This window comes from Anomalospiza imberbis, chromosome 17, assembly GCF_031753505.1.
Source record: "Anomalospiza imberbis isolate Cuckoo-Finch-1a 21T00152 chromosome 17, ASM3175350v1, whole genome shotgun sequence".
NCBI lineage: Eukaryota > Metazoa > Chordata > Aves > Passeriformes > Viduidae > Anomalospiza > Anomalospiza imberbis.
In genome coordinates this window covers 15,410,128-15,436,982 of record NC_089697.1, presented here as the reverse complement: position 1 = coordinate 15,436,982, position 26,855 = coordinate 15,410,128, and the positions used below count along the sequence as shown (strand labels likewise).

The window sequence follows — 26,855 nt, the reverse complement described above, 5'->3', positions numbered from 1 at the left end:
GTCAGAGGCAGAGGACCAGCCTCAGTATCTCATGGTGTACCCCATGCCACAACCTGGAGAGCCTCACACCAGCGTACTGCCCAAAGCATGTCATGCCAAATGAGATCACAGTGCTGGGTATATGGGACCAGCCCTAACAAGCAAATGAGAAGCACTCCCAAAGGAGCCAGGCAGGGTGCCTGCATCTGCCTGAAGTCAGCTAAGGGACATAAGGACTGGCCATTGCTTTCCAAGAGGTTTGCTGTGTTCCCCTGCTACTCCTAGCCAATCACTAAGAGCTATGGAGGAGCAGACCACAGATCAGAACTGACAGGAACTGGCAGGCTTTCCCAGGCAAGCTGGAACAGAAGGCCCCAGGCCCTGGCAGCACCTCCCCATCAGAGGAACCTCCTCAATAGCTTTGTAGTTGGTAAAGCAGACAGAAAGCCCAAGGACAACCAAGCAGGGCCCAAGCACCAGCCACCCTCCTCACCTGATGCATCCACACTGCAGGTGAGCAGCCGTAAAGGATTCACAGGTCTGGCTGGGACAGATCAAGAGCAGAACCTGGAATCTGTTCTTCTTCTGCTTGTCTTGACCAACAGTGTTCTCTGAGACCAAACAGCAAAGAGACACATCTGCAGTCCTCTGGTGCTGTTTGAGCCTTGCTACCTTATCAATCCCTGTTCCTAAGCAGGGTTGCACAGGCATATTCTCAGCCAACAGAGCTGCTGGAGCTTGAAACTTGAGTGCCTGCTGCAATCCAGAGGGACACAGGGAACTACATTCCCGAGGGCTGCATGGAAAAGAGGCTCTGCAGAAACATCTCCCTGCCAGTGGATTTAGAGAGGTGCTCCCATCACTTGGGGAGTTCCAGGCAGGGGAGACATGCACTGACAATGCAACTGCCTGCAAAACACTAGAGGCAGAGCTAGGGGAGGGGCGCAAGAGTGACACTTCTCTCCCTGGCTCCTCCCCAACAGCTCTCTGCAAGCTGAATTAGGGAGGGCTACATGGTCCAGCAAACCCTCCTCCAGGAGGAAAAACAGGAACCCAGCTGACTGCTACTCCACAGCACACTCCATCACCCGAGAGCATCTCTGCAGGATACTCTCTGAAGGAGGTACCCAGTCCCCATCAGCAGCTACCTTTCTACAGACTGTCACGCAAGCAGCCTGGCAGGCAGAGCGCAGCTCTCTCCCTACAGCCTGCTGCAGCAGGATTTGTTTATGTGTCTGCAGCTGCTCTGTGCCTTCGCCATGGGAATCCAGGCTGAAGCTCCATCCGTGCCGAGCAAGAAGCAGCCTCGCTGCACAGCCTCTGCGCAGCCTGGCAGGCACAGGGCTGCGGGGGGCACGAGCCCCTGGAAACGGGCCCGCTGGAGCGGCAAGCCGCATTCCCAGCCTCCGCAGTGCCTCCCCCACATCCTGCCTCCAGCCCTCCACTGGGGGTAGAGAATGCCAATCTCGGGTTGTAATTTTTCCAAGTTAAAAATAACCCAGTAGTTTAGCAAGAGAGAAGCAGCAGCAGTGATGCAGGGGGCTGTGGAGTCTGCAAGCTCACTGTGAGGCAGCACAGTACATTCTCCTTCCAAAAGAGAGGCTGTGGAGAAGCAGCTTCCCAGCTCTACTTCTACAGCTACAGAAAACAAGTCTCCCTCAGCAACCCATCAGGAGAGGCTTCGCCAAGCTGTCTTCATTGCAGAGCTGCCATAACTCTCCATGGCACCATCGGGGAAGAGGGCACAGGCCCCACACTCCTGAGCAGGACACACGGCAGGATGAAGGAAAAAAGGGGAAAAAGGAGAAAAACATAGAGGTCCAAATAACCCAAAGTAAGGGAGCAAACACACATCAGGCAGGTACACATTTCCAGGACAGGCAGAGCATCACACCAACAGCCAGCCCCAAGGGACATAGCCATGCTGCAAGCAATTTTCTGTTCACAAAATATTCTAATTTTTAAAAAGGAAGGGGGGGTGGGCAATGAACTGTGTTCTCTGTGGGGCCAGGAGAGACCAGAGATCTGCTCATAAGGACACCAAAAGCCCATGGCAAACCTGCAGTACCTTCCCAAGACACCCAACTCTGCCACAGGCGAACAGGAAACAAGACTTTGACAGGTAGGCAATAAATCACCACAACCGCCTTGCCACTTGCTCCCTTGGAAAAAGAATATGGTGATGCTGCACAGCATTCCCCTCCAAAAAGCCTGTTCAACACCAACACTCTGCTCCCAAGCTCTCAGCCCTACATCGACAGCCACGTCAGAGACCCCGGGGAGACACCTGGGCTCGTGCCATTGCCTGTCCACAGAGGATGCTCTGTTGGCACCCAACAAGCAAGAGTGCTCACGCAGGCTAGATACAGCCCCCGGTAATGCAGCTTCAGTCAGCTGTATTTCGTGACTCCCATGATAATCTCACGTGGCAGAACCAGCAACAGCTCCTTTTTGGAGGGTTTTCAAACGCAGCTTCTAACCCAAGACCATAACCATAATGATCTTCAGCAGCTACATAGTGCCAGAGGGCTGAGCACCGAGGGCCCACTCAGAGTCCAGCGAACACAGTAGTGAGCAGGGACAAACAGCACAAGGGAAGAGAAAGCAGCAGAACAGCTAAAACCCCTTCAGTTTTTTCAGTGAAGGTACGTCATGAACACAAAGCCAAGCACTCCAGCTTGCTGCTAGAGAGAGGGAAACCACATTTGAGCTTGCCATAAAACGTATTTTCCTCATCACCTTCATGAACAGCCCAAAATGAGGGGACACACTACTCCCAAGTGGCACAGGCCTTGCAGAGTGGCTGTCTGCAGAGTGGGGATGCACTCAGTGTCAGCTGTACCCCCTTCCCCTTCATAGGGATGCACCCAGCATCAGCTGTGTGCTCTTTCCCACCTCATCATCCTGCTACCCTGGTATGCGGGAGTGAGACGGTTTTCTCAAACCTACTATGTCTGTTGCCTTCTGATCTGCTGGCCAAGAGTCCGACTCCAAACAGTAGCTCATAAGCCTCAGGCAGCGTATTTTAATCCTCAACACCAGCAAGGCAAAAAAAACAGAGGAAAACCAAACCAAATCGCTACAATGCAGTACCTATGCAGTCAAGAGAAAGGAGACGGGCCAAGCTTGCCCAGACTCATAGCTAGCACCCAGCAGACTGCACTCCCACAGGGACAGGACCTTGACCACCCTCAGTGCCAAGAGGCACGATTTCATGGGCAAGGGTGCACTGGTGTACAAGAACATGTGCAGCACTCCTGCACACACAGGGGTCCACAGTGGCTCCCTGCAGAGCAGTATCCAACCAGCACGATTCATGTGCCTTGTAAAGAGCATCCCCAGCTCGAGCTCCGGACACATCAGCAAAGCCTACTGCACGTCACTGATGTAGCACTTTCCAGACCTCTGCTACCCATTAAACACAAACATGCTCCAGTGTGGCATTCAATCCAGGCCACCATACAGCTCAAATTAACTGCCAATTCTTAACAAGCCATTCCTCCATCACCAGTGCCAAATTTTCCTTCCAGTTTATTCTCCAGCCCCAGCATGCCGACCAGCAAGCCAACAAGAAAGGACGTAAGTGGAGTGTCCAGGGAACAGACAGTGAAAGTGGCCATGAAGCCTTCCCACTTCTTCCATCACACTCCCAGCACCTAATGTCCTACTTTAAAATAAGAAAAATGTAATATCTGTATCCACATGCTACAGGAGTCCTGAGCTCCAGAAGCCAATTAAAGCCTATAGCCAAGTGTCACTTCCACAGCATCCTGCACAACTCTCCCACCTCTCTGAAACCCTGCTGCAGGCCAGAGGCAGCCAGCTCACAACCCCTCTCCTGGCCCGTGGCAGTCAGAAGCTCACTGCTCACAGCAGCTCAACACAGTGGAGTAACCAGCTTGCTGGCAACCAGAAAGATGCCTGGTGGGTATGGAGATGGACAGTCCACCCAATCTGCTCCTCCACTAAGGCAGAGAGCCTTGCTTGCCAAGGTAGGTGTGCTTCAGCTGCCAAGAAGGCTGTGGAAAGCCTCTGGTCAGAGTGACAACACAACCCTAGCTACATTTTAGATGGAAATAGGCAAAGAAGCTCTGAGGACACGCTCTCAGTGCTGGAAGCAGACTCTCTTCCCTGAAGGGCGTGGCCGTTACCCCTGGGTAGAGAGAGAATTGTAGGCTTAGCTCCTGCTGGCTTCCTGGTCCAGCAGTCATGAGGAGCCAGACTTCCCAGTAGTGTAAGAAAAAAGTCTCTGATTAATTACTGGGCTCAAGGGAGCACAGGGGTTACTGTCAGCTGCTTCAGAGGCTTCTTGCATCAGGGCAAAACATCCAGTTGCTCTCCAGCTACCAGGAGGGATATAGAGGTTTCAGCAAAAACCAGTGACCTGTGCACTCTGCACATTTTCCTGCTGCCTTTTATGTCTCACACACAAGTGCTCAAAGCTTCACTTAGCCGTCCAAGTCCATTGTCCCTACAAAGAAGCCACCAGGCACATAATTTAACCTTTATTAGTAAGAAAGGTGTACAAAAGCCAGCCCAACCAGTAGGCCTTGACTGCTAGCCAATTCAAAGAACATTTTATAAGGTTTGAGAGCTTTACACCAAACTCATACTATCCCAAGGCAGATGGCCAAAAAATGGCATTCTTGAAACTATAGATCTTCTCCTCTTGCTGCTGTTAACATCCTGCACAGCAAACTCCAGCTGTCAGAAAACAGCTTTGCCACACTGCAAACAGATCCTCAGAGGCAATCACAATCCTTTGTGCCTCTACTTTCTAATGCTAGAATAGAGACAAAAAAATCAACATTGAGATCAGGGCTACTGAGAAGGTGAACAAACACAATGCACCTCAAGACTTGGCTATAGACACATACGAAGGACACACCTGACACCCTGAGCAGATTTTGTGCTAAGAAGGCACAGCAACACTGGCCACAGCTCCACATAGTGATGGAGACCCCACTGCAATCATGCTGAAAATAATTTCTTCAGGAATTTCTGTCAGTCTGCTCCAATTGAAGCTTGCTGCCACAGACCTCCACAGTGGATAACTCTTACCCCTGCCAGTCATTCACCTGATATCCCCACATCCCTGTTTGCTCTTGTCATCTGCTGACTAAGGTATTCCCCATTGTTCTCCTGCTATAACCACGGTAGAGAAAAAAGGTGAAAGAAAAAGTTGGCGCCCTCCTGCTTCATCTAATGAGTAGCCCACAGGAATGTGCCCGAGGAAACAAATCCAAGGAACTGAATGAAACATGGCCAAGTCACCAGCAGCTGGGCCACAGGAACAGAGTTAGCATTTTAAACATTTCCAGGCACTCACAACAGGATGGACATCTCTGCTTTGCCAAATGCCTTGTCTGTGCACGGGCGGCAGAGTGGCAAGGGGTGTACAGTGCCTGAAGGGAGCTCAGGGCTAGCCTTGCTTTGCCTACCATGGCCACATCTCAGACCACAGCTCACTCTCCAAGCACAGGACAGCTCCAACACCAGCTTACAGAGGCCTCTTGACTGATGCTGCCCTGCTGGAGAAGAGCTCCTGCACCCACACAGGCTGTACCTGTCCCACTAGCGTGGCAAACCCAGGCCACCCACTCCAGGGCAGGGCAGAAAGGTTGGCTGGCAGACCTCTGCCTGCAGCAAGGCCAGGTACTGGGGGAGCTAAGCTGTTCCTCAGCACCCAGAAAGATAACATCCTAAATAGCCATGGTCTGAGAGTTTTTGTATGCTGTAGGGAGGTCCCACAGCACATGGCATCTGTTCTGCCTGTACATCCTAACAAAATCTAGCAAAACTCATTCCAAAATAGCAATTGCTGTTGTCCAGGCCTGAGAAGGTACTTTGACAGAACAGTCTCCAGAGTTGAGAGGCCATCTGTAATGAGACATTAATCTCAGTCATCTCTGTTTCCTTGCATTTGTCTTTTACACCATCACAAGAAAGACTAAAGTATGGGAGGCTGAGAGCAGTGCCAAAGAGAAATTCTTCAATTTCTCTTATGCAAATGCTTGGGGTTCAGTGATGCCAGCTCCTCAGCTATAGACAATGCTTTAATACACTTGGCTAGCCTTTTTAAAAGGTAAGCACACAAAGACCTGCCCAGACACACTGCAAGTAAAACACTACCAAAAGCGCATATGGAGAGGTAGCCCCTTCTTGCCTCAGCTCACAAAGCCCTTTAGTCAGAGACCAGCTCAGGGAAGAGAGCATCAGCCTTGCCAGGCTGGAGAGCCACAGCTGCATGAATGGGGAATGCATGGGCAGGAAGGGTTCCTGCCAGAGAATGCCAAGCCACTGTCACTAACACTGGCTGCAAAGTCCCACCTTTGCAGAGCCCCTATTTCCAAACAGAACTGGAACCCCAGGGCACACCAAGCTTCTTCCAATAGCAAATAGGCAGAGTTGCTGTGGATCTCTCCTGGACTCAAGCTGCATTCATTCAGGGCACAGATACAGAAGATGCCCTGGACACTCCTGGCCAACCAGCACCATCGTCATGGGGTCCAGCCAGCCAGCAGGCAAGCACATGGCATCAGCTGCATCAAGCTACCAAGAAACTCTTGTCCCTGTTTGCCTGGCAGGTCTGTAGACATCAGTCTCCTCTGACATGTAGGAACGTGGAAGACAGGTAAGCAAACCCTGGACATAGCAGAACACAGTTCCCACAGACCCATGTCCTACCCCAGTCTTACTGCACCTACCTGTCCACAGTCCAAACCAAGATGGTTTCCATATCCTCTCTCCCTCTGTACTTGGATAAGTCACTCATATTCTGAACCCTTCCTTCAGCCAGCATCTCTGGAGGAACAATCAGGCAACAAGGTCCAGAAACCCACTTCTGCTCTGTGTCTGTCTCCCAGGTAAGGGGGACAGAAAGAGCAGGAAACAGAGCTGGATCCAGGAACAGGTTTAAGAATATTGTCCTCAGCCCTAATGCCATGCTCCACTCAGCAGAGCAGCCAATGGAGAGCCTGTGTAGAAACTGGAGAGCAGTATCTGCAGATAACCACATCTCCACACACAGCATGCCCTGTCAGATGTGGGCACAGCTGTACCTATTCAAATATAGGTCTTACAACCTGCAGTCACACTTCAATTCACCTGAACTGAAATTACAACTACCAAAGCCTCAAGGAGCCTCTGCCCACAGTGACACACTCCTTCCTTTGCCTTTGGGATTCAGGACCCTGGTCCTCACACTCAAACACAGTGTGGGACTGGCCTAACTCCAAACCAGCAATTTTATTCTCTGATAGAAACTCTCACCCTCCAGAGGAAGGAGGTGGAGAAGTCACTGTGACTGGCCCACAAATCTGCAATCACAAACCTCAGCACCTTCACAGAAAGCACAAGCCCTGCTTCAGCAGCCTCCCCGCAACATCACTGCGCCGCAAACAGAGCACAGTCTCTGCTGTCTGCGGTGGAGGAGAGAAACCTGCTTTTATGTATGCACCAAAGTGCATGCCGGGAAAGGCTCAGATACTCTGGTGAGGGGCACCCTGCAGGGACTGAGAAAGATCACTGAGAAACAGGGCTTTGCTTGCCCTAAAGCAACAAACAGAGAAGCATACAAATAGGAGCAATAGGCTGTGCATTCACACACCCCACTGCACTCCTTCCAAGGCTAAGCAAGCACAGTGTACAGCAAGGATGCACCAGGCATTTAATTAAGTAATCAAAAATGGCTCTTTTCGGATCCTCAATTAACAGACATCGGACACGTAAACTTCATTTTATCTGAAGTACATTCTAAATTCAACCAAAGCATATGAAAGACTGAGGGTTAAAAGTGCTCTATGCACTAAGACCTGGAGAACTCAGGGCAGTGGCTCACATAAAAATAGCAGCTTTCACAGCACATCTATAGCAAAGCATTAATGTTTATTCTTGTATCTAGGACTAATTTTAATTCTGCCTCAATGCACATATGTAACAAGGCATTAATGTTTCTTAAAGAACCAATATTTCACTTACCTATACACCAAAGAAGTGGAACTCCCCTGCAACTTTGCAGCACCCTTGTTCCTGCATGTATCTAATTGTTAGTGCTGGAATTCACCTTCCAAGGCAGCCATGCAGTGTTAGTTGAGGTGCAAAATGAAACTATGTCCACAAAACTAATACCTATTTCCAATGCAGCAGAGAGGGAGCACAGCTCCCAGCAGTGGTTGCTAACAGGGAGGGCCTGGTAGTTAAAGTTCCTCAATTAGCTAAAGTCCTGCTTCCTTCAAAGACATGCAAATTAAGTATCTCCTGGGGGAAGAGGTGGGGGTCTTACATCCCAGGGGGTTTTAACACTAAAGGCAATAAGTTCTTTCCTCACACAGGTCCGCTGACAGCCACAGGGACACAGCTTCCCCCAACCTTCCTCACCAGGCTTTTGGCTGGGGTCCCCCACACATGCCCATTGCCCTTCCCATCTATTTTCCTGTGCCAGAGCTCCCAGACTGTAATTCAAACAAGTAATTTAGGACCACATCAGACAATGAACGAAACAATCTTGCCCATCCACTGCCTACCTGTCCCTCCCTTGCAACAGGCATGTTAACAGGACATGCAGCCAGCTCAGGGGCCTAGAGTAACACTAGCCTGACCCCTGATACAATCTCCTACTCTAATGCAAAGCAGGGCCACATAGATCCCACACTTTTATAGAATCATTTAGAAAATGCTCTGAAAATTGACACTGCCAAGCATAACTTTTCCCTGCTTTCAGCACTGTCACACCAAAAGGAAACAATGAATTACCTGCATTTCAACCCAGACTTCCCTTCATAACTGAGCCAAATAGCAGAGAGAACCAGACAAGTGCCCAAAAGCTTCAGCAGAAGAGATCCAAACTTAATCTTACCAGGAGAAACACAAACCAAAAAAATCCCAAACACCACAGTAAAACGAACCACCCCAAAACAACCAGCCTAAAGTTTTGGAAAAGGTGAGCCCACAGAAGGCATGCTGTACCTCAGAGGGGCAGACATTCATAATATCATGAAGCAGCATCCCTCAAGGGGAAACCAGGGCTGGAAAATACGATGGGCACCCCATAACCAAGCCAACATCTCACCCTCACAGTAACACCCACACTCCCTGAACCATACCCCAACACAGCTCTGCACATTTCCAGCACCCACAACACGAAAAGCTAAGAGGGACCAGGACTTGGTTCCCATGCTTCTCATTTTCTTTTTTGGACTGAAAGAGTGTTTTGCTCCTGTTAGAGCAAGATTTATACCTGCCACAGGCTGAGAATACCTTGGAGACAACAGGCTGCAGTACTGAAACAGCATGCACCCCTTCACCTCAAGGCAGTATTTCCTCCACAGAGAGAGGGTCCTCACACAAAGGATGTGTCAAAAGCTCCGGTGACCTCCACCTGGTGCTAACACAACCCAGCACTTCTCTAAGCACTGGGCCTAAGGGTAGCACAGAGCAGGAGCTCTACACTCAGGCACAAACTCTCCCAGCTTTTAGCTGACTTCCAAAACAGCCAGTTGTGCTCAGGCGTTCCCTAGAGCACAGTCATAACCTTTCCCCAGATATCTGCCAGGGACTGGTCTTAAATATTAAAGCCCAGCCACAGGGTCTCAGGTATACTCTAATTCTTAGGCTGAACACATCCAACATAACAATGCTAAAAATTATTAGCCACATATTGGTGGATTGCTAGGCTGCATCCCAGATTTTCCCATATAAGGGAAAGTTGAAGGCATTGTCCTATCACACGGAAAACATATTACACCAGCCTGAGATATTATGAACAAAATCAGAGTCTCCTCGTGTCCCAAGCTGACATGCAGAAAAACACATTTTTCCCTTTTTGCTGCCAGATTGGTCAGCTTTCCCCAGCTCCGTTATTTCACCAGGGGCTGGTGCCAGATGATCGCTGGAGGCTAAGACAGGCATTGCCCAGTGTGGCACTCACAGTAGGTGCTGCGCAGGGTACGGCATTTCCTTAGAGGATTTTGGTCCCACCACCACCATGCTTATCAACATAGGCACTGACACCTCTCCCACAGTCAAGGGTAATTCTGTTTCCATGGGTTTTTATGGTGCTGAGAACCCACCACACAAAGCCTGCATGTCACTAACACTCTGCCACAGCAAACATTGCTGCCCCACTGCATACAGGCCCTTCATCCTGACCATCTTCTCTCCTCTCGACAGTGCTTGTTGACCTCCAACAACCACTCTGCCTCTGCTTTCACAGACCAGGGAGGACCACCAACACCAGAGGCCGACTCCACTGTCCCAAGCAGGAAAGTGGGATGAGCAAGGAGAAATGCATTCACTGCTACTTGCAGGAGCAATGAAAAAAGCCCTCTCAAGTGTCCCAAGGCCCAGTGAGACATCCAACCACTTAGCTGGACAATGTCTCTTTAAGACACGCTCAGAGCAGCCTCCCCACGCATGCCTGCTTTCCAGACCCAACACAGGAGTCTGCATTCCCGCACCAAGCGCTACTCTCAGCACAAGGCCGATCAGCTCTTCCCCCTTAGTGAGCGTAAGCTTCTCCTCCACACTGATGAGGATGATATCAGCTCTTATCTGCACAAAGCCCAGACAGGGCAGGACACCACAGCAAAACACAAAGGCCCACTCTGGCAGCCTCTCAAAAACCAAGTCTCACAAAGTCGTCCAGCTCACAAAAACAAGTTCACGTGCTTGTACAAAGCCCTCTTGAAATAACACAAACCACTACAGTGAAACTCTCTATATTATCCACCTGTAGAAGTTTATGAGTTTGGAGAAACTCTTGATAAAATATTAGAGATCACTCAAGGAAGACTAGATCTTAAAAATTATTGTGATTACACATCTGAGGTGGAGAGAGGGGGCAGAGATTGACTTCCAGCTGAAGAAATGCAATAAAAAGCAGTCAGGAAAACTACACACTCCTCTGAGAGCCTCATTCAGCAAGCCACTAGAAATCAACAGACCCCAAAAAGACCCACAGCACTGACCCCTGGGTCTAACATTGGAACACTTAGGGCCAGCTGCTCAAAGACAAGCAGCACAGTCCCCTAAGGCGACCATGCAGGACAATGGAGGAAGAGGTAAACTCAGGCCACTAAAGAGGCATATACTACTGAACTAGACAGCAGCACTCAGAACACAGTAACAAGGCCCCTGACACCACCTGCCATTAGAGATGTGCATTATTCACAGCTACGGCATGGATAAAGACTGCAAGAGCTGCCTTAGTGTCAGATTCACACACGGTACCCACACTGGCCTGCAGCAAGGGGCTGCAACTGCCTCCTCAGGTACAGGGCAGCCTGTGTTTCTGCTGGGAAGAATGAGACTAAAGGAACAGGCAGGAATAAACAGCCATGGCTGTGGGTGGGCTTCAAACTTTGTCAAAGTGCAAACAAACCAAGATCACTCATTCTCAAAGTCTTCTCCTTGACTTCAGCTTTTGTTTGAAGAATAAAAATGTGTACTTTTAACTCTGCTGCTCAAGGCACACAGATATATTTTGACAGGATCCTGCTCTCCTAGTTACTGTGTTTTTCAGCTTGAAGCACTTGAGGGGCAACATTCAAGGAGCGTCGCCCCACTGCTGTCACACTGCCCATCTCTGCAGTGAAGGCAGTGCAGCAGTAGGTCCAGCACCCCTGAAGGACCTGCAAGAGCAGGCAGCTGTATCAATTCAGAGACACGGGCTGAATTAACGTTCCCAAAAACAAATTTCTACTTTGTAGTGGAAGAGGAAGCAATTTTCAGGAAAGAAATCCAGGAGCAGGCCTAAACCAAAACCAACCCAGCTCAAGGCCAAAAGCCTTGGGAGAGAAACAACCTATTTACTCCAAGAAGATTGCTGTTATTGCTTCATACCTCAACAGTTTGACCAAAGCTACAATTTCTCTGTAAAGGAGCACAGCAGAGTTCTTGCATGAAGGAGGTAAACAAGAGACAAGGAGAGGAAAGACAGCACCTCTTCCTATACCACCCCCTGAATAGGGCCCAAAAACAACAGCAACACTTCTCAGCAGAGAAAACACTCTCTGAGAACTCAGTGTTTCTTCTCCTCCAGCAACACTGTAATCCAACCAGCTCCACAGCACTTAAACTGACACTCTGCAAATGAAGGGGTCAGGGATAAACATCTAACAAGACAACAGCATCTTTCTGCTCCCCAGGAACCCCATGCCAGGGAGGCCAGTGCCAGCTGAGGGGTGCTGGAGGCTTCTGCCCAGTCCCATCGGGCACTACACAAGCACAGCCAACCATCTACATCCGTCTCCCCTCATTCTCCAATACCAACAACATTTGCTGCATTTCCTGAGCAGGACGTAAACAAGAAAAAAGACTGGGCTTTTGGCTAGAAGCATCCCGACTCCCTGAAGAAACAAAGCAATCATTTTTCATAGCAAATTTACCAAAATACTCTACCATATCAAAGGTCAGCAGCAGACCAGGCAGAACCAGCTCTGTGTGTGCTGAGGCAGTCTGCCTGGACCCGCGGTCCCCGACTTCACTGCGAGTTCAGTGTAGCTGTCAGCAAGCAAACTGATAAGCAGAGGGAGACCCACTCTCAGGCGGGTGCACACCCGCAGCACCAACCCGAGCTGATTTTGCTTCCTCCTCCTGTATTTGCGTGCGTGTCTCTCACAGCCTTCATCCCACAAACCTCATTGATCAAAGCTAAAATCCACCTCCATCACCCGTGAACGCCAGTGGTGAGAAAAGGGGAACCCCACGGCGCGGCCACCGACACGCAGCGGGCGCGATGACTGCAGCGAGACGCGGCTCCGCTGTGACTGCGAAGCCTCTGTTGTGACATGGCTGCGATGTCACAACTGATCCGCGTCTGCTCCGCGCGCAGCGGGACGGAACCGCGCTGACAGGGACGAGCCCGTGGCCCGGCGCTGTGGGAGAGGCCCTTCCACCGCATCCCCTCCGCGCCCTGGCTCGGCGGGGCCAGGCAGCGGGCGGCCCGCACCCTGGGGCCTCCAACGCGCAAAGGGACCCGCTTCCCCCCGACCGCCAAGTTTAAAGACTCAATTATTGCTATTCTCGAGCACCGCAGCCCAGATGTCAGAGGGGAACTGCGCCCCGCGGGCGGGCTCCGGCACCCCGCACCCGGGGGGGTGGGGGGGGGCGCTTCCCCCTCCCCGGCCGGGAGGAGCCTCGGCGCAGCACCGTGGGGAGCCCGCCCCGCCTCCGCCCCCGGCCCCGCACTCCCCGGGACCCGCCGCCGCTGCCGGGGGCGCCCGGCCCCACGCTGCCGGCCCAGAGCCGGCGAGGCCCGGTCGGGGGCGAACGGCAAGGCCGGTGAGACCGATCGCGGCCCCCCCGCGCTGCCGCGGCCCGGGGGGCGGGGGAGGGCGGCGCGGAGGGACCCGGGGGCACCGCCGCCCCTCCCCGCGGCCGGAGCCATGACAGGGCCGGCGGCCGCCCCGGCCCCCGCCCGCCCCGCGGCCCGGGCCACCGCCGCCGCCGCGCTCATTCATAGCACCGCCCTGGCGCAGCCCCACCGCCGCCCCGGCCCCGCCAGGCGGGCGAACCCAAAGTTCGGGGCAGAACTTACCCAAAATGGCTCCGCAGCCGCCCCAACACAAACAGCTTTTATTTGGTGAAGTTTAGCCCAGCACCCAGCAAGGACACCCTAACCTCGCTCGGGCCCGCCCCCGCAGCGCGCCCATTGGCTGCCCGGAGCCGCGCGCCGCCGCCCATTGGCGGGCCGGCCCGTCAGCCGCGCGGCGCTCGCGCCAAGCTTGGCTGCAGCGCGCCCGCCGCTCGCTCCATTGTGCTCCTGTTTGCACCGATGAGAGCGCGGCGCTGATTGGCCGCGCCGCCGCCCCCTCGCGCCGCCGCCCCGCCCGCGTGCTCCACGTCCGCGCCCGCCGAGCGTTGCCCGGATGTGAACGGGCCCCGAGCCCCGCCCCGGCCCGGCCCGTGCCACACCGCGACCTGCCCGCCCCGCCCCGGGGCCCGCCCGTGCCACACCGCGACCTGCCCGCCCCGCCCCGCCCGGCCCGTGCCACACCGCGACCTGCCCGCCCCGCCCCGGGGCCCGCCCGTGCCACACCGCGACCTGCCCGCCCCGCCCCGGGGCCCGCCCGTGCCACACCGCGACCTGCCCGCCCCGCCCCGCCCGGCCCGGCCCGGCCCAGCGCTGCCGCTGCCGCTGCCCCGTCCCCGCTCCGCGCTCTCTGCGGGCGCTGCCGTCCAGGCCCGCCGAAATCCTCGAGGTGCGAAGGCGCCCGCGGGCGGCTCCGCATGGAAGAATAGCGCGGGAGCGGCCTCGGAGGCCGCAGGCCCAGAAGGAGGGAATGCCGCTCCCCAGAGGGGTGCTCCAAGAGATGGGCTGGGTGACCCGCCTCTCCAGGGAAAAACCTGGCATGGAGCAACTGGCAAGGTTTGGGTCCAGCACCGGTTAATGGTGAGCCAAGCCCACTGAGGTGGGTTTTTTTTGGAATTCCTCACAACCAGACTTCCTTGGGATGCCTGCTCTTGGTCACACAGTGTTGAGGGCTTTGTGCAGTAGCCACAGTCCCTCCTCCACGTCAGCGCCCTGCAGCTGGAGCAGCAGCACTCTCGCTTTGGTGGCCCGGAGTGCCATGCCTGCTGTTCTTTCTGGGAAGGTGGGAAAGCTGGGGAAGAGGAGCGGGCTGGCTCCATCCTCCCTGCTGATGCAGAGGTGCTGTGGCACCAAAAGAAACACTACTGAAGATAATTAGCTCTGCTGAGACTCAGACTGATGAACTGGGTACACGGGAGTCCTTATGCAGCCATTCTGCTTGCCAGGCCCCTTGGGAAACTGGCACAGCCCTGTGCTGAAGTCCTGGACTGTTCAACACCAGCTGGCACTGATGTCCGGTGCCATCTGGCTAGCATGTTCCCTTTATGCTTCCTGGCTTTCCCCAGATGCTCTCCCCAGAGCTGTAGAACTCTTCCACTGGTCATGGAGATCTGCTGGGCAATACCACTGGGCAGTGCTGGTGTCCTCTGCATGCACCTGTCACTGCACACTTGTAGATTAAAGACAGCCAAAGGACATGGCTCCGTCACAAAGCTACATTCACCCCATTCCTGGGCTCCTCCAAGTCCCCCACACAGACCAGTATACTGTGTTCTTCCCAGTGAAGCAGGTCTTCCTTCTCCACAGCATTTGTCTTTATCATTTCTTGCTTGCTTCAACCCACATCTCCACCCTCCATCCTTTCTCCTCCCTCAGTCTGCCTCCTTGCCCATGGATGGCACTGGTGGACACTCCTGAGATCTCACATGTTCAAATTCTTTCTGCTTATAGAGGGCCAGCACATGTGAAATATTCCTCTCCAGTGCCTTCCCCTTTCCCTAGTCCTGCCTGCTCCTTCTCTAGCCACCAGTCTTGCCTATATCTGATGTGTTCATCCTTCACCAGGCAGCCTTTGGCAAATCAACATCATCCTGTGCTGTATCGCTGTATCTCCAGAGCAGCACTTCAGCCTCAGAGTGAAGAATGCCTGTTAATGTGGAATTAATTAGTGCTTTATGACCAGGGAACCAGAACACCTTATTCGCTGATCAACCACTTTTTGCTCAGTTGGTCTCAAAAGGAGTGGCACATTGCTGTACAAGTAAAAGGGGCTGGCTGGAGGTTAGGAACCAATAAAGCAAGGCACAAATAAATTCCCCACCTTGTTGGTGTTCATCACTGATGTCTCTCTTGGCTTCTCAATTTTGTGGGTTCCAATACTGGACAAAAAAAAAAAAAAAAGTATAATTTTATAACAGAAACTCATCTGCCAGCTCAGTCTTAATCCAGGCCACATCTCTTTATTATTTACAGAGCGAGATTGCTGTGTTTTGGACAAGGTGATTTAGAGAACTCTTCCAGAGTCAGTAATTCATTGTGCTTGCAACCCCCACACAGGACTAAGGAGCGTGCCCAGTCTGTGGCCTTTCCCACCTGATCCCCTCACAAAGCCAGCATGAGCTTTGTTTTTGAGTGACCTCAGCATCCTTTGATGCCAGCACTAGACCCTCCCTCAGCCTCTCTGGAGAACAAGATTAAATCCTGAGTTTCGCTGTTTCCGAATCCCCCTGGGCTCAGGTTGTAACCCCTGTGAGTGCAGCTGAGCAGAGCTGGGGTCAGGGATTACCTGGAACACAGCATTGGTGCCAGCACCCATCAGTGTAGACAGTCTTTGGGATAACTCTCTTCTGATTCGAAGAAATAAAAATAATAGTAGTAGTAGTAGTAGTAGTGATAATAATTATAATCTGACATTTTATCATTTACAAACAGGAATTGTGGCAGTCTTCCCTGGGAAAACTCCTCTGGGCTCAGGGTACTTCCATACCTCACTGCCCAGATGGAACCTGCCTCCTTCCAGGGAGCTCAGCCTGACCATGCTGGTGCATGCATCTTTACCTGCAACCTTACCTGCATCCTTACCTGCAATGTGCTGTGTGGACGCTACTGCCCACCACATCACAAAGCATCCACAGTGGCCCTGATTTACAGGTGTCCCCCACCCTGAAAGAGAAACTCATTACTGTTATGTACTTCCCTTGAAACCAGCGTTACCTGGAATCAGGAAAAGCAAAATGCAAACAGAGGTGGTTACTCACAGCCGTCACCAGCCGTCCCCGGGTGGCTGGTTGTGGCCTGTATCATGTTCTCTGTTTCACTGGTGCAGTGACTCTGCTCTGGCAGTCCTTGCCTGCAGCTCTGTGAGGAGCAGCAAGAGATGAGCTGCCATCAGGGGCAGGGGACCTCAAACACCACATGCCACTCACAAATGTCACTGATTTTTTCAAGCTCAGATTTTGCAGCAGAAGGTGCAGCCTCCTCCCAAGAAGCACTGGGTTGAGAGGCACCGCAGCTCTGTGCCATGCCTGCAGACAGTGCCAAAGGTGCTGCATGTCCTGGCCAGGAGCCCCAGAGACTTCCAATCCCTGCTTGAGATGCAGCGGCAGTATGGATTGCCCAGGCAAACCTCGGGGCTGCAGCACTTTAGCCAGGCGGGTGCATGTGACCAGCTGGCACACACAGGTCTGGGCAACCCTCGGGCATCCACAAGCACAGTGCTGGGTATGCTGCCACCACAGGGACAGGCCCTGGCAGCTGCAGGGACAGCTTTGGCAGCAGAAAGGACGGAGTCCCTCGAGGCTGAAGAAATGCCAAGCGTTTCCAGATTAGTCTCATTCCCTTACAGAGAGGGATGCTCCAGAGATGCCTGCAGGGCAGGCTGGGTTTCTGCAAGGGCAGGCAGAATGAGTGGTGTCCCCTCTGACTGATCTCCCACCCTGTGACACAAACCCAGGGAGATAAAGGTTTCTCTGTGCTCTGTTCTCTGTGATCCCAGCTCTCACCTGGGATCAGGACAGGTTTTTAAGCTGGCTGAAGATATCATTAAAGAAGCAGCTAACTGCTGTTAGCCATACCTTGTGGTAGAGGGATGCAGGGTTTTTTCCAACTCAGTAAATTAGTCTCAGCTGTTGATGTAGCAACCCCTGACTTGTTGGCACCTTCCATATGTTTGCACATTTCAGAGCATACTTCACTTGCCCAGTTCTGGGGAGGCTGGTGTGTCTCTGATGGTTATCTGTGGTCTCCTTACAAGCTGGTAGCTTTGTTGGAGCTCTGGAGCTTTTACATAAAGAATAGTCTTGCCAGGCTGTGCCGTTTGTCCCAGCACAAGGAACGCTCAGTTCCTTTCTATTGGGCATCTTCCCATGCAATTGAATGGCCACACAGCACCAGGTCCAGGCTGGAGGGGAATCTTGGTTCTCATTGCCACCTAGGTGCTCTGTCTGACATCCATCCTTGTTTTCCAAATGAAGGTGAGAAGGAACTAAGGACCAGGAGCTCCAGTTCTCCCATCTGTCTTTGATGATCCATTTGTAAAGCAAGGCAGAGGGGTACGTTTGTCCAGAAGCTGTCTTGCAGACTTTACAATGGACACACAAAATAGTTTCTGAATGGACCATAAATGAGATATGTTAAGATGTACACCAGCACACAGTGCTGGTTTTACTGCATGCTTCTTCTCTAGATGCAGATTTCAATAGAGATTGCTTATGCTGATAAAAACATGGGCAACACCACTGGAGTTATTGTGCTGGAGTCATCAGCATGAACAGACCATGTCCTGGCCATAGCACAGGGTCACAGCCAGCCCCAGCATGCTGCACCTGGCAGTCAGGTCAGCTCAAGCATCCTTGAGCATACTCTCCCCATATACAGGCACAATCAGAAAGTTCCAATCTATCACTTCAGACTGGATTTTGTGTGTGACAGGGCTGTTGGGCTGCTCAGCCTCTGCTCATCTGCTACCTCCATGTGGACCAGAGGGTTTGTGTACATACCCCAGTACAGGAGTCCTGTGTCTGGGAATCAGGCATAGTGCAGAACCATTTCAGGGTCTGGAGATGCACATGGTCTCTGGCCTGGGGTTCAAAGTGGGGGATGAGGAGCAATTACCATTGGTCACATAAAATGATGTCCTTTAGAGCAAAACCTAATGTATCTGACTCTCTGCTCAAACAAACCCTGTTAAAGTGATTCAGGAATATCACAAAAGTAATTTGATTTGGGAAAGATTTGCTCTGCTTGAAGTGAAGGTCAGTTCCTTTGGAAAATGCTTTGGCCAAACCCACTTGCATCCACCATCTCACACTCTTGAAGGGGGTATTTTCTAAAGCTGCGTATCCATGGGCCCATGGCCCAGTGCTAGACAAAGGGAGAGCTACTTGTGACCCAGCACCCAGCAAGGCTTGGCCATGGCTCTGCAAACAGGCTTCACGGAGATTTACCAGCCCTTGTTGCTCATGCTGTTGCATCCCAAGAGATCCCTGCTGCTTGTGCTGGTGGCTCTCCCTGTGCACAAGTCCCTTGGCTGTTGTCATAGGTCCACTTCAGCAGTGGAGGAGTCAGGGCCATTTCAGAGACGGAAGCCAGGAAATGGAGATGGAGGCTGTAGGCACACCAGCAGTGAAAGCATCAGTTGTATTTGCAAAAGACTTTTGGGAGGATTTGCTTGGGAGCACTTGATAGTGGGCAGTGACCCTCAAGCTGCCTGGTCAAGGGGGACATGTAGGTCCAGCCACCAGGTCTGGCTGGGTACCAGCCCAGCTCCTGACAGACTGCAAAGCAGGTAAGAAGCAGAGCTCAACAGCCAGATGCCTCTGGTGATGCAAACTATAGGATGGAGCTGCCCTTGCAGCCCTTTTCCACCAGCTTCAGCCACAGTTCCAGCCAGATCCAGCACAGCAGGAAGGAAAGGAATTCCTCTGATGCTGCAGTACTTCTCCTTCCCTTCTCTGCTGTTGGAGCACACTTCTGCCCCTGTGAAACACAGAGCCTGCAGGAAGCTGGAGGGTAGGGATCAGATTTTAAAGCCACTGTGAAGCCTGTGAGCAGCCATGAGTAATTAACCATGTCATCAAGACAGAATTCAACATGTTGCAGACTGGTGTGGCACAGTGAATTAGGGTAGTGTGAGGTCCACTGTGAGATCTGAAGAGCACTCCAAACCCAGGTGAAATGCTTGGACACATTTGGGGCACCACAGGACTCCCCAGCTCCAGGGGTCGTCATGGCCTGATCCTTGTGAAAACTTCTGTGTATCAGGTGCCCTTCAGTGGAGCCAACAGCGAAGAACTGGGAGGCTCCTCCATGGGTGGCTGAAGGGGTGACCAAACTGTGCATAGGATTGGAGGTGCTCCAGCCCAGATGACTCTTGGCCTTGGTTTTGCTTGTTGCCTTTGGGGTTATCCTGCCTGTGTTCCCTCTGCCCAGCTGTGGCAGAAGCAGTCAACCTCCAGCCCATGCAGGAGACCCCGGTGTTCCCTTGGCCTTGGGAATCGGCAAGGTAGGCTGCAGCTGGAAACTCCTCGTTTATGGACAGAGGTTTCTGTGGATGTGGTTATTTGAGGAAATTCCCTTGTCCTCAAGAGCTTTTATCAGATAAATTATCTGATTGTTGTTGTAAATTTTCCTGTGGGATTATTTGGGATTATTAAGTGGTCTCCTGGGTTTTGCTGCTGCAGATAATTGATGTCAGGGAAGGTAGGGTGTTGTGTACAGGGCTGTTGCTCACCCTGTCCCTACGTGAGCTCTGTGCTTTGTCGGTGCTATAAACCTGGGGTCTGTCCAACACTGCATCCTGCTCACGGCATGGGTGTAAGATTGTGATGGCTCACACAGAGAGGACTTGGGAGCCTCCTTCCCCATAGGACCCCCTCCATGGGAGGCTGTGCCACAGGGCTGTCCCCAGAACACAGTATCACAGCCCCCCTTATCCTGCAGGCAAGTATGGGTCAAAAATTACACATAAAACTTTAAATCTATGAAGAATTTATACCTAATCTTTTACTGCTGCTCTTCTGCACCTGCAGTCCTGGACCGAGGAAGAGGGCTGAGCAGGCAGCTGTGGTGCTCTGCATCCTCCTGCCCTGTGCTGTACCAGCCCTGTGGACCCCACGTGGTGCTACCAAGGTCAGCTGTGGTGGCAAAAGCCATCACCTTCATCTGGCCAGACCTAGTCCCAGGGGCACCTTGTGCACAGCAGCTTTACCTGGGTGGAGAAAGATCCACCACCAGCAGTTTCCCAGTGACATCCCCTGGACTTGACTTTTTGTTTGAGTTTTGTGGCTGTTATTACTTTAGAGCTGCCAGCTCGGAGGTGCTCCTGAGCACTCCTCCAATTAGTGAGAGTGAAGGGTGCTTAACATGCTGCTTTTCATTAGCCAGGTCCCTGAGCATCCATCACCCATCTCTGCATGAGCTCTGCTCATCCAGTGTGTGCAACTAAAGCGGAGCCATCAGCCATCACTGCCCCTGGACTGAGACAATAGAAATTATTTCACAAATTCAAATTACACAGCCCTTGTCTCTATAAACACTGTTTCTCACCTGGCACATTTTCCTCTCACTGTCCCCAACTGATTTTGTTTCCAGACAGGTTTCCTCACCAGGCTCCTCTTTCCCCAGGCTCCCATTGAGCATCCAGTATGGCAGGGGGTCTGCTGCCCACATGAGCTTCATCTGCTTTGTTTTACCCCAACATTTCATTCCTATGACTTCTCTGTCAGTTTCTGGGGGAAGCTGGTTTGATATCGCAGCACCAACCTCTGTGGCTCTGTGGGATGGTGACAATGGTGCTCCCATGGCCCATACAGACCCATTTAACCATTTAGATCTCTTCTCCAGTTTTACTTTTGCTTCTTCACAGGCCATAAAGACAGCCAGGCCCCTTCTGTAAGCATTTTCCATGTGCTTGTGCCCAGAAATTGTTAAATCCTGGAAACAAGGGAGCCCTTGGGACCAGCTAATGCTAATACCAGGTAATACCATGCTGTTGAGGACCCAGCTCTCTCAGAAGCCTCAGCAATGCAGACTCCAGCCCCTCCTTCTTTTGACTGGGAAGATTATTCCCACTGCCTATCTTGATTTTCCCTGTCATAATCTAAGCCTGATTCTATTTGTGTTATCTGGCATGGGCAGATTCCTTGTTGCAGGAATCATTTACATTCCAGCAGACTGCTGCTGCAGCCACCTTCACTCCCTCCTACCAATGAAACAATCCCACATTTGCTGTGTTTTCTTGCAGTCATGTTTTCCAGGTCTCTGACATGCTTATCTGGATCCTCTCCAACCAGCCCAAAGGGCAATGTCCACACATAACTGTCTTCTCCAGCCACTGCTCCCATCTGCTGTGGAGAAGGGCAGAGCTGCTTCCAGCAACTCTGCAGCCCTTTCAGTTACACATCCCAGCATTGTGCTTGCCCCTTTTTTTTTGCTGTTAGCCCCCTGCTCTGCAGTAATTAATTAGCATGTCAGTCCCTCCCCCAAAAATTTCTTATTGCAAGTGAGTAATTTCTTTGTTTATACCATGTGCTGGCTGTGCCGGGGTGCTGGGATGCTGCCGGTATGGGGCTGTGCTCCATGATGTTCCTGCTCCCCAAGCCTGTTCATCTAATTTCTCAATGAGGTGGTGTGTAGGGAGAATTTGGGGTTAGGAATCTGCCTTCCAATATAATTTCCACACTTCCTTTCTTCCTACTGTGCCTGCAGTTGTGTATCTCATGATCTCACCTGCTGACAGCCACAGTCTGGAGCCTGAGCTGGGACCAGCACTCATTTCACACAAGGGTTAGGCTGGATATGATTTGCTGCTTGCTGCTGAGATGTTTTTATGGACCTGTGTCAAAGTCTTTTGAACACCAAGCATGCACACTGTGTTTCCTGTTTTCTGTCAGAGGAGAGAACCAGACCAGGTTTGCCACAATTCGCCCTGAGAAGCTGGAGTTGGCAATTGCTCCCCAGTGTGCCAGACTGCAGGGTTCCAGGCTGCTTTGCTGCTTATCCTGTGTTCCTCAGAGGTTCAAAGCAGAACTGAGCACTCAGGTTTCTCCTCTTTTTAAAAAGCCACACACCCCTCTGCTGTCCCAGCTCCCCAGTTTTGCCCTCCTGCTCCCAGTTTTCCTGCTGTCTGCTGTGCCTCTATCCACATAGGGCGGCCAGACCTGGCCTGCCTGCGCTGCTCTGTCTCTCCAGGCTCCCCAGCCCTGTTCCTGGCAGGATTGTTGCCTCTCAGTGGTGCTGACTGCATACCCTGGCTGGTTCAGGCGGAAGCACTTAGACTGTGAATGCTCTTGGCACCACAGTATCCATCATTCCCCTTTCCCCACCAGAGCATCAGCCCTGGCTTTGCCTGTCCCCTTCCTCTCCACGTGTTCTCACTGCCTTGCCTGCTGAATCTTTTCTCTGTTCCTTTTGGCCTTCTCGATCTTGCAATCTGAGTAGATTACACTCAAACCTGCCTGCCTGCTTCCCAGTTGCTCTGGAGTTTGGAAACAGCAAGGGATGTTCCCCATCCTGACATGGCCTTTGGTGTGGCCGTTGCTGTGGTCCAGCTTCTCTTCAGCTGGACTGGTGAGCTGTGAACAGCACACATGGCCAATATTGGGGGGGTGGAGATGCCTGAGGTGCAGAGACGTGCAGGGCAGCACCAGCAGGATCAGGGAAATTGCTCTAAGGACAAGGTTTTCCCCATGAGGGTGGCCAGACCCTGGCCCTGGGCTCACAGAGCTTTGGGCTGTCCATATGTGGAGCTGTTTGAACCATATGTGAACAAAACCCCGAGCATCCTGCTCCCATACCCCAGAGGGTCCTGTTCCTAGTCCCAAGCTCTAGCCCTTTCCCTTCTGCAAGGCAAGGAGTTCTTTCATGTCTGGTTGGCATTCATCCCACTGATTTCCTCCCACATCCCACACACCCTAAGGTTAGAAGCAAAGCCATAGCCTTTCTCTTCTACTGGCCTTTTCTCAAAGAAAAAAAAAAATCAGTTTTAAAGCCTTGGGAGTGTTTTCTGAACAATCTGTCCCTGCTGTCCTGGTACCACACCAGATGTTGGGGTAGGGACATTCTCCATCATCCTGATGTCCTGGGTTTTAGGTGAGCCTGGCAATTGCTCATGGAAAGCCCCTCAGCTTGGCAGGACGGCATCCAGGTTCCCGTTGGATTGCAAGCCAAATGTATCCAGACTATACAAAACAATACATTTCCCCTTAATCCGCTGCCTGTCTTTCCAGAGCAAGCTTCATCCTTCTATATTAATATTCCAGTCATAAGCCTGAGCCCACCAAGCCTTTGTTATGCCAATTCAATCATAATCATGATTGCACATTTAGACCTCCAGCTCCTTTTGTTTATCCCTCTGGAGTGCCCCAACAGGGTGGGCATGCAGTAGGCTGACCCCTGTTCTCCCCGTGCCCAAGGGCTGTGCTGGGCATGCCACATCCCTCCCAGGTCTCCCGTGGCTTCTACATGCTGCAGGTGTGCAGCTTCACACTTATCCATGTGCTAGGGTAGCCAGTGGTGCTGGGGCTTGCCAGGCTGGCACTCCTTCCCCTTCCTCTCAGGTGCCAGGAGGTGAATGAAGGTGGCCAGGGAGGAAACAGGGCATGGGGGAGCAGTGAGTACCCAAGCTGGGCTCTGAACAGCATCCATCTCTGTGCAGCAGGCTCAGAGCTGCTGGAGGCAGCTTTGGGCAGGGGTGCCACTGGCTGGGAATGGTCTGCACTGCAGGCATCAAGGCACGGGGCTAGTGGGAGGGATGGGACTCCCAGGCCCCTCTGTGCTGGCTGCAGAATCCGTGATGGTGCAAGAAAGGGGTCCATGTGTCCATGTGCATGTGAGTTCAGCCAGCAGCAGAGCACCAGAGGCAGGAAAAACCATGTTTGAGTTATTCCAGCTGCAAGGCTGTGCTTGGACATTGTCAGTATCTGGTGTAAATCCAAGTTCTAGGCACACTTCCCAAGGGTGTGAACACTCTCCTGGAGCTTTATGCTTTGTCATCGACACTGGATGGAAAAACAAGCGCACTCAGCACTGCCTGGAGCAGCCTCAACCAGCAGGATGCTCCCTGCCCACACCACTCCAGTGCATCCTGTGGATTTAAGGCACAGCCTTCCTCAGAGGTGCCAAGTCCTTGTTTCCTGGAGGCAAACCAACTCACAGCAGAGCCCAGGGAAATCAATAGTGCTAAGGAAAATGAGCTCATTAAACAGCCATCAGCTCAGTGTGAGGATCCTCCTGTCTTCCCACTGCATCCATACAGCTGTTGCCTGGATTTGGCCAGAGCCAAGCCCAGCTGCCAGGCTGGCATCAGGAAGAGATGTGCTTGCTGGGCTTCCCAATATTCCCAACTCTCATGTGGGCACTGGGCTTCCCTGGTCTGGCAGGGGGTGAGTGGGGCAGCTTTTGGGAGCTGTTCATCTGGAGCAGTCCAGGCAAGGGTCAAGGCCAGGCACCAGGCACAAGATTTGCCACTGCCCCTGCCAGACCCCCAGGCACAAGCAGCATCTTCCCACCACAGGGGTCCCTGCCTGCCAATGCCCCCTCTTTGACCAGTACCTTGCGGGGAAGCACAAAGCTTTTGGGACACACTGGCCCTCTAGGAGAGGAACACAGTTTCCCTGAGCATCGCCCCAGCCAGGCTGTTTCCAGAGCTTTCCAGGGAGTTGTTTTTTTCCCAGGTGATGTGAGCTGATAGGGGTGGGAGGAGAGAGCTGGGAGGAGTGGGTGGCTTGGCCACAGAGGACCAGAAGCTCTCAGGGCTGCAGGAGCAGAGGCAGAACAAGGTTCTTTGCTCTGAAGTGAGGGGATAAGGGACAAGGGACAGATACTGGGACAAGCAAAGCTCAGGCTGGGGCTGGCAGATTCCAGCATCCCATAAATCATCCTGCAATGTTCCGAGCTAGGGTCTCTACTGAAGATGAACAGAGGAGGAAACAAAGGAATTTTTTAAGGTCTATGCTGGAGCTGAATACTGTGGGATAGGGAAGTTTCTATTTTGAAAGCAAAACTCAGTTTCATTTCCCTTGACACAACAAAATAATTTCTTACCTTTGGATATATCACAGCAATACTTAGGGAACTAAAAAAAAATCCATTCCTCACCATTTTATTACAAACCCTGCTGAACCAGCACAATTATTTAGTGGGAATTAATGTTACTGACTATTTCCAGTTCCCTGTGTGAGTAGAGGGGTGGGTCCCACAACACACAGTCCCCTGGAACAGCACCCTAAGGCTCCCTTGCAAGTGTGTGATGTGGCCCTGGGGCATCAGCTATGTGTCACTGATGGGGAAACTGAGTCAGGCAGAAGCCAGGTGTCACTAAATTTTGTCTTCACCACATCCAGGGCTGGTGCTGCTGTTCCTGAAATACTGACAATAAAACAGCCCAAACCCAAGAACCACCAGGGTGTCAGTTCACTACTGAGCCTGGTGCTGGCATGGAGGAAGGGCCCTGCTCATCCTGATTTGTCCCTTGCTGTGCCAGGAGGCGACAAGATTTATTCAGGCCCAAAGCAGGTAAGTTGTGGAGGAAGAAGAGAAAAGGGACAGGGCAAAACAGAAACCAACAAAAAAAACTTCAGGCACATATTTTTGGGGCAAAAATGTGGGTTTCCCGCAGGACCGGTCAGGCCGGTGAGAAGGAATAGGGGCATGAGGAGCAGCCATTTCCAGCAAGTTTCAGCAAGAACAAACTTCAGAGGAGTGGGAGGGAGGGTCTTGGAGTTTGAGTGTGCTTTGGGGAGCCTCCAGTACCCTTTCAGGCTGAGAGACCCGAAGGATGACCCCAGCCTCAGCCCAGGGTTGTAGCACATGCAGGAGAACACCATGCAACACTGTGAGGGACGTGAGTCTTGGCATTGTCCCCAGCTGCCGCCCCACCTCACCACTTGCCAGAAGTGCCCCCATCTTCCCTGTCACCCTAATCCCAGGTGACCCTGGCTCCTGTGGCTGTGCAGGAGGGAGTGGCATGCGGCACTCTCTGAATCAATATTAGGTTGTCAGCTGCTGCTCCCCTGCCCCCAAACACTGGTGGCTTTTACAACCACTGCCTGGTTTCACGCAGGGGTTCTTGTGGCCGTGGGAGTCGGTGTGCTGGGGCACCTCAGCAAGCAAGGAGCAGCCCCTTGGGCAGTGCCCAGGGGCTGCCTGGCACCAGCCATTCCCCGCTGCCCCCTCCCCATCCCCACCACGCTGGCTCTGCTCTTGCTCCCTTTTCATGGCAGTCATCAGCCATAAATGTTGCTTTGTATCCCAATGGCCAACAACTGCTTAGGGAGGGAATTAATACTTAATTACATAAAATTACAAAGAAATTTATTTTCAGAGTGATAGCAGGTCTGGCCTGATGTGAATTCCTCCTCACTGGGGTATTATTCTCCCTGGAAAAGGGAGCTGCTTCAGTGCTGGGTTTATGCTGGCACCAGGACACAGCTCAGCAGAGTTTTGCTGCAACAAGTTTCTGCAGAATGAAGACAGGTCTGTGGATTGCAAACAGCCACTCTGGGTGGTCCCCATGTCCCCAGTGTCCCCAGCCTAGCGAGAAACCTGCATAAGATGGATGTGCATG

At 52.3% G+C, this 26,855-nt stretch overlaps 1 protein-coding gene across 10 annotated transcripts in view; it reads right to left on the bottom strand.

Moving 5' to 3' along the window:
- Positions 1–13,756, bottom strand: part of CHD6 (chromodomain helicase DNA binding protein 6) — a 98,290-nt gene extending 84,534 nt beyond the window's left edge. For 6 of the 10 annotated variants that reach the window (XM_068208166.1, XM_068208173.1, XM_068208177.1 and 3 more), the window contains exon 1: positions 13,517–13,755. Coding sequence is in view for 1 of the 10 variants with exons in the window: in XM_068208170.1 (XP_068064271.1) it covers positions 12,379–12,381 (3 nt within the window). In the remaining 9 variants the exon portion in view is untranslated. Of the gene's footprint in view, positions 1–12,378; positions 12,656–13,516 lie in introns of those variants that run through there. The other 4 variants (XM_068208169.1, XM_068208178.1, XM_068208176.1 and 1 more) reach the window with 3 other exon arrangements.
- Between the last annotated feature and the right edge of the window lie 13,099 nt (positions 13,757–26,855).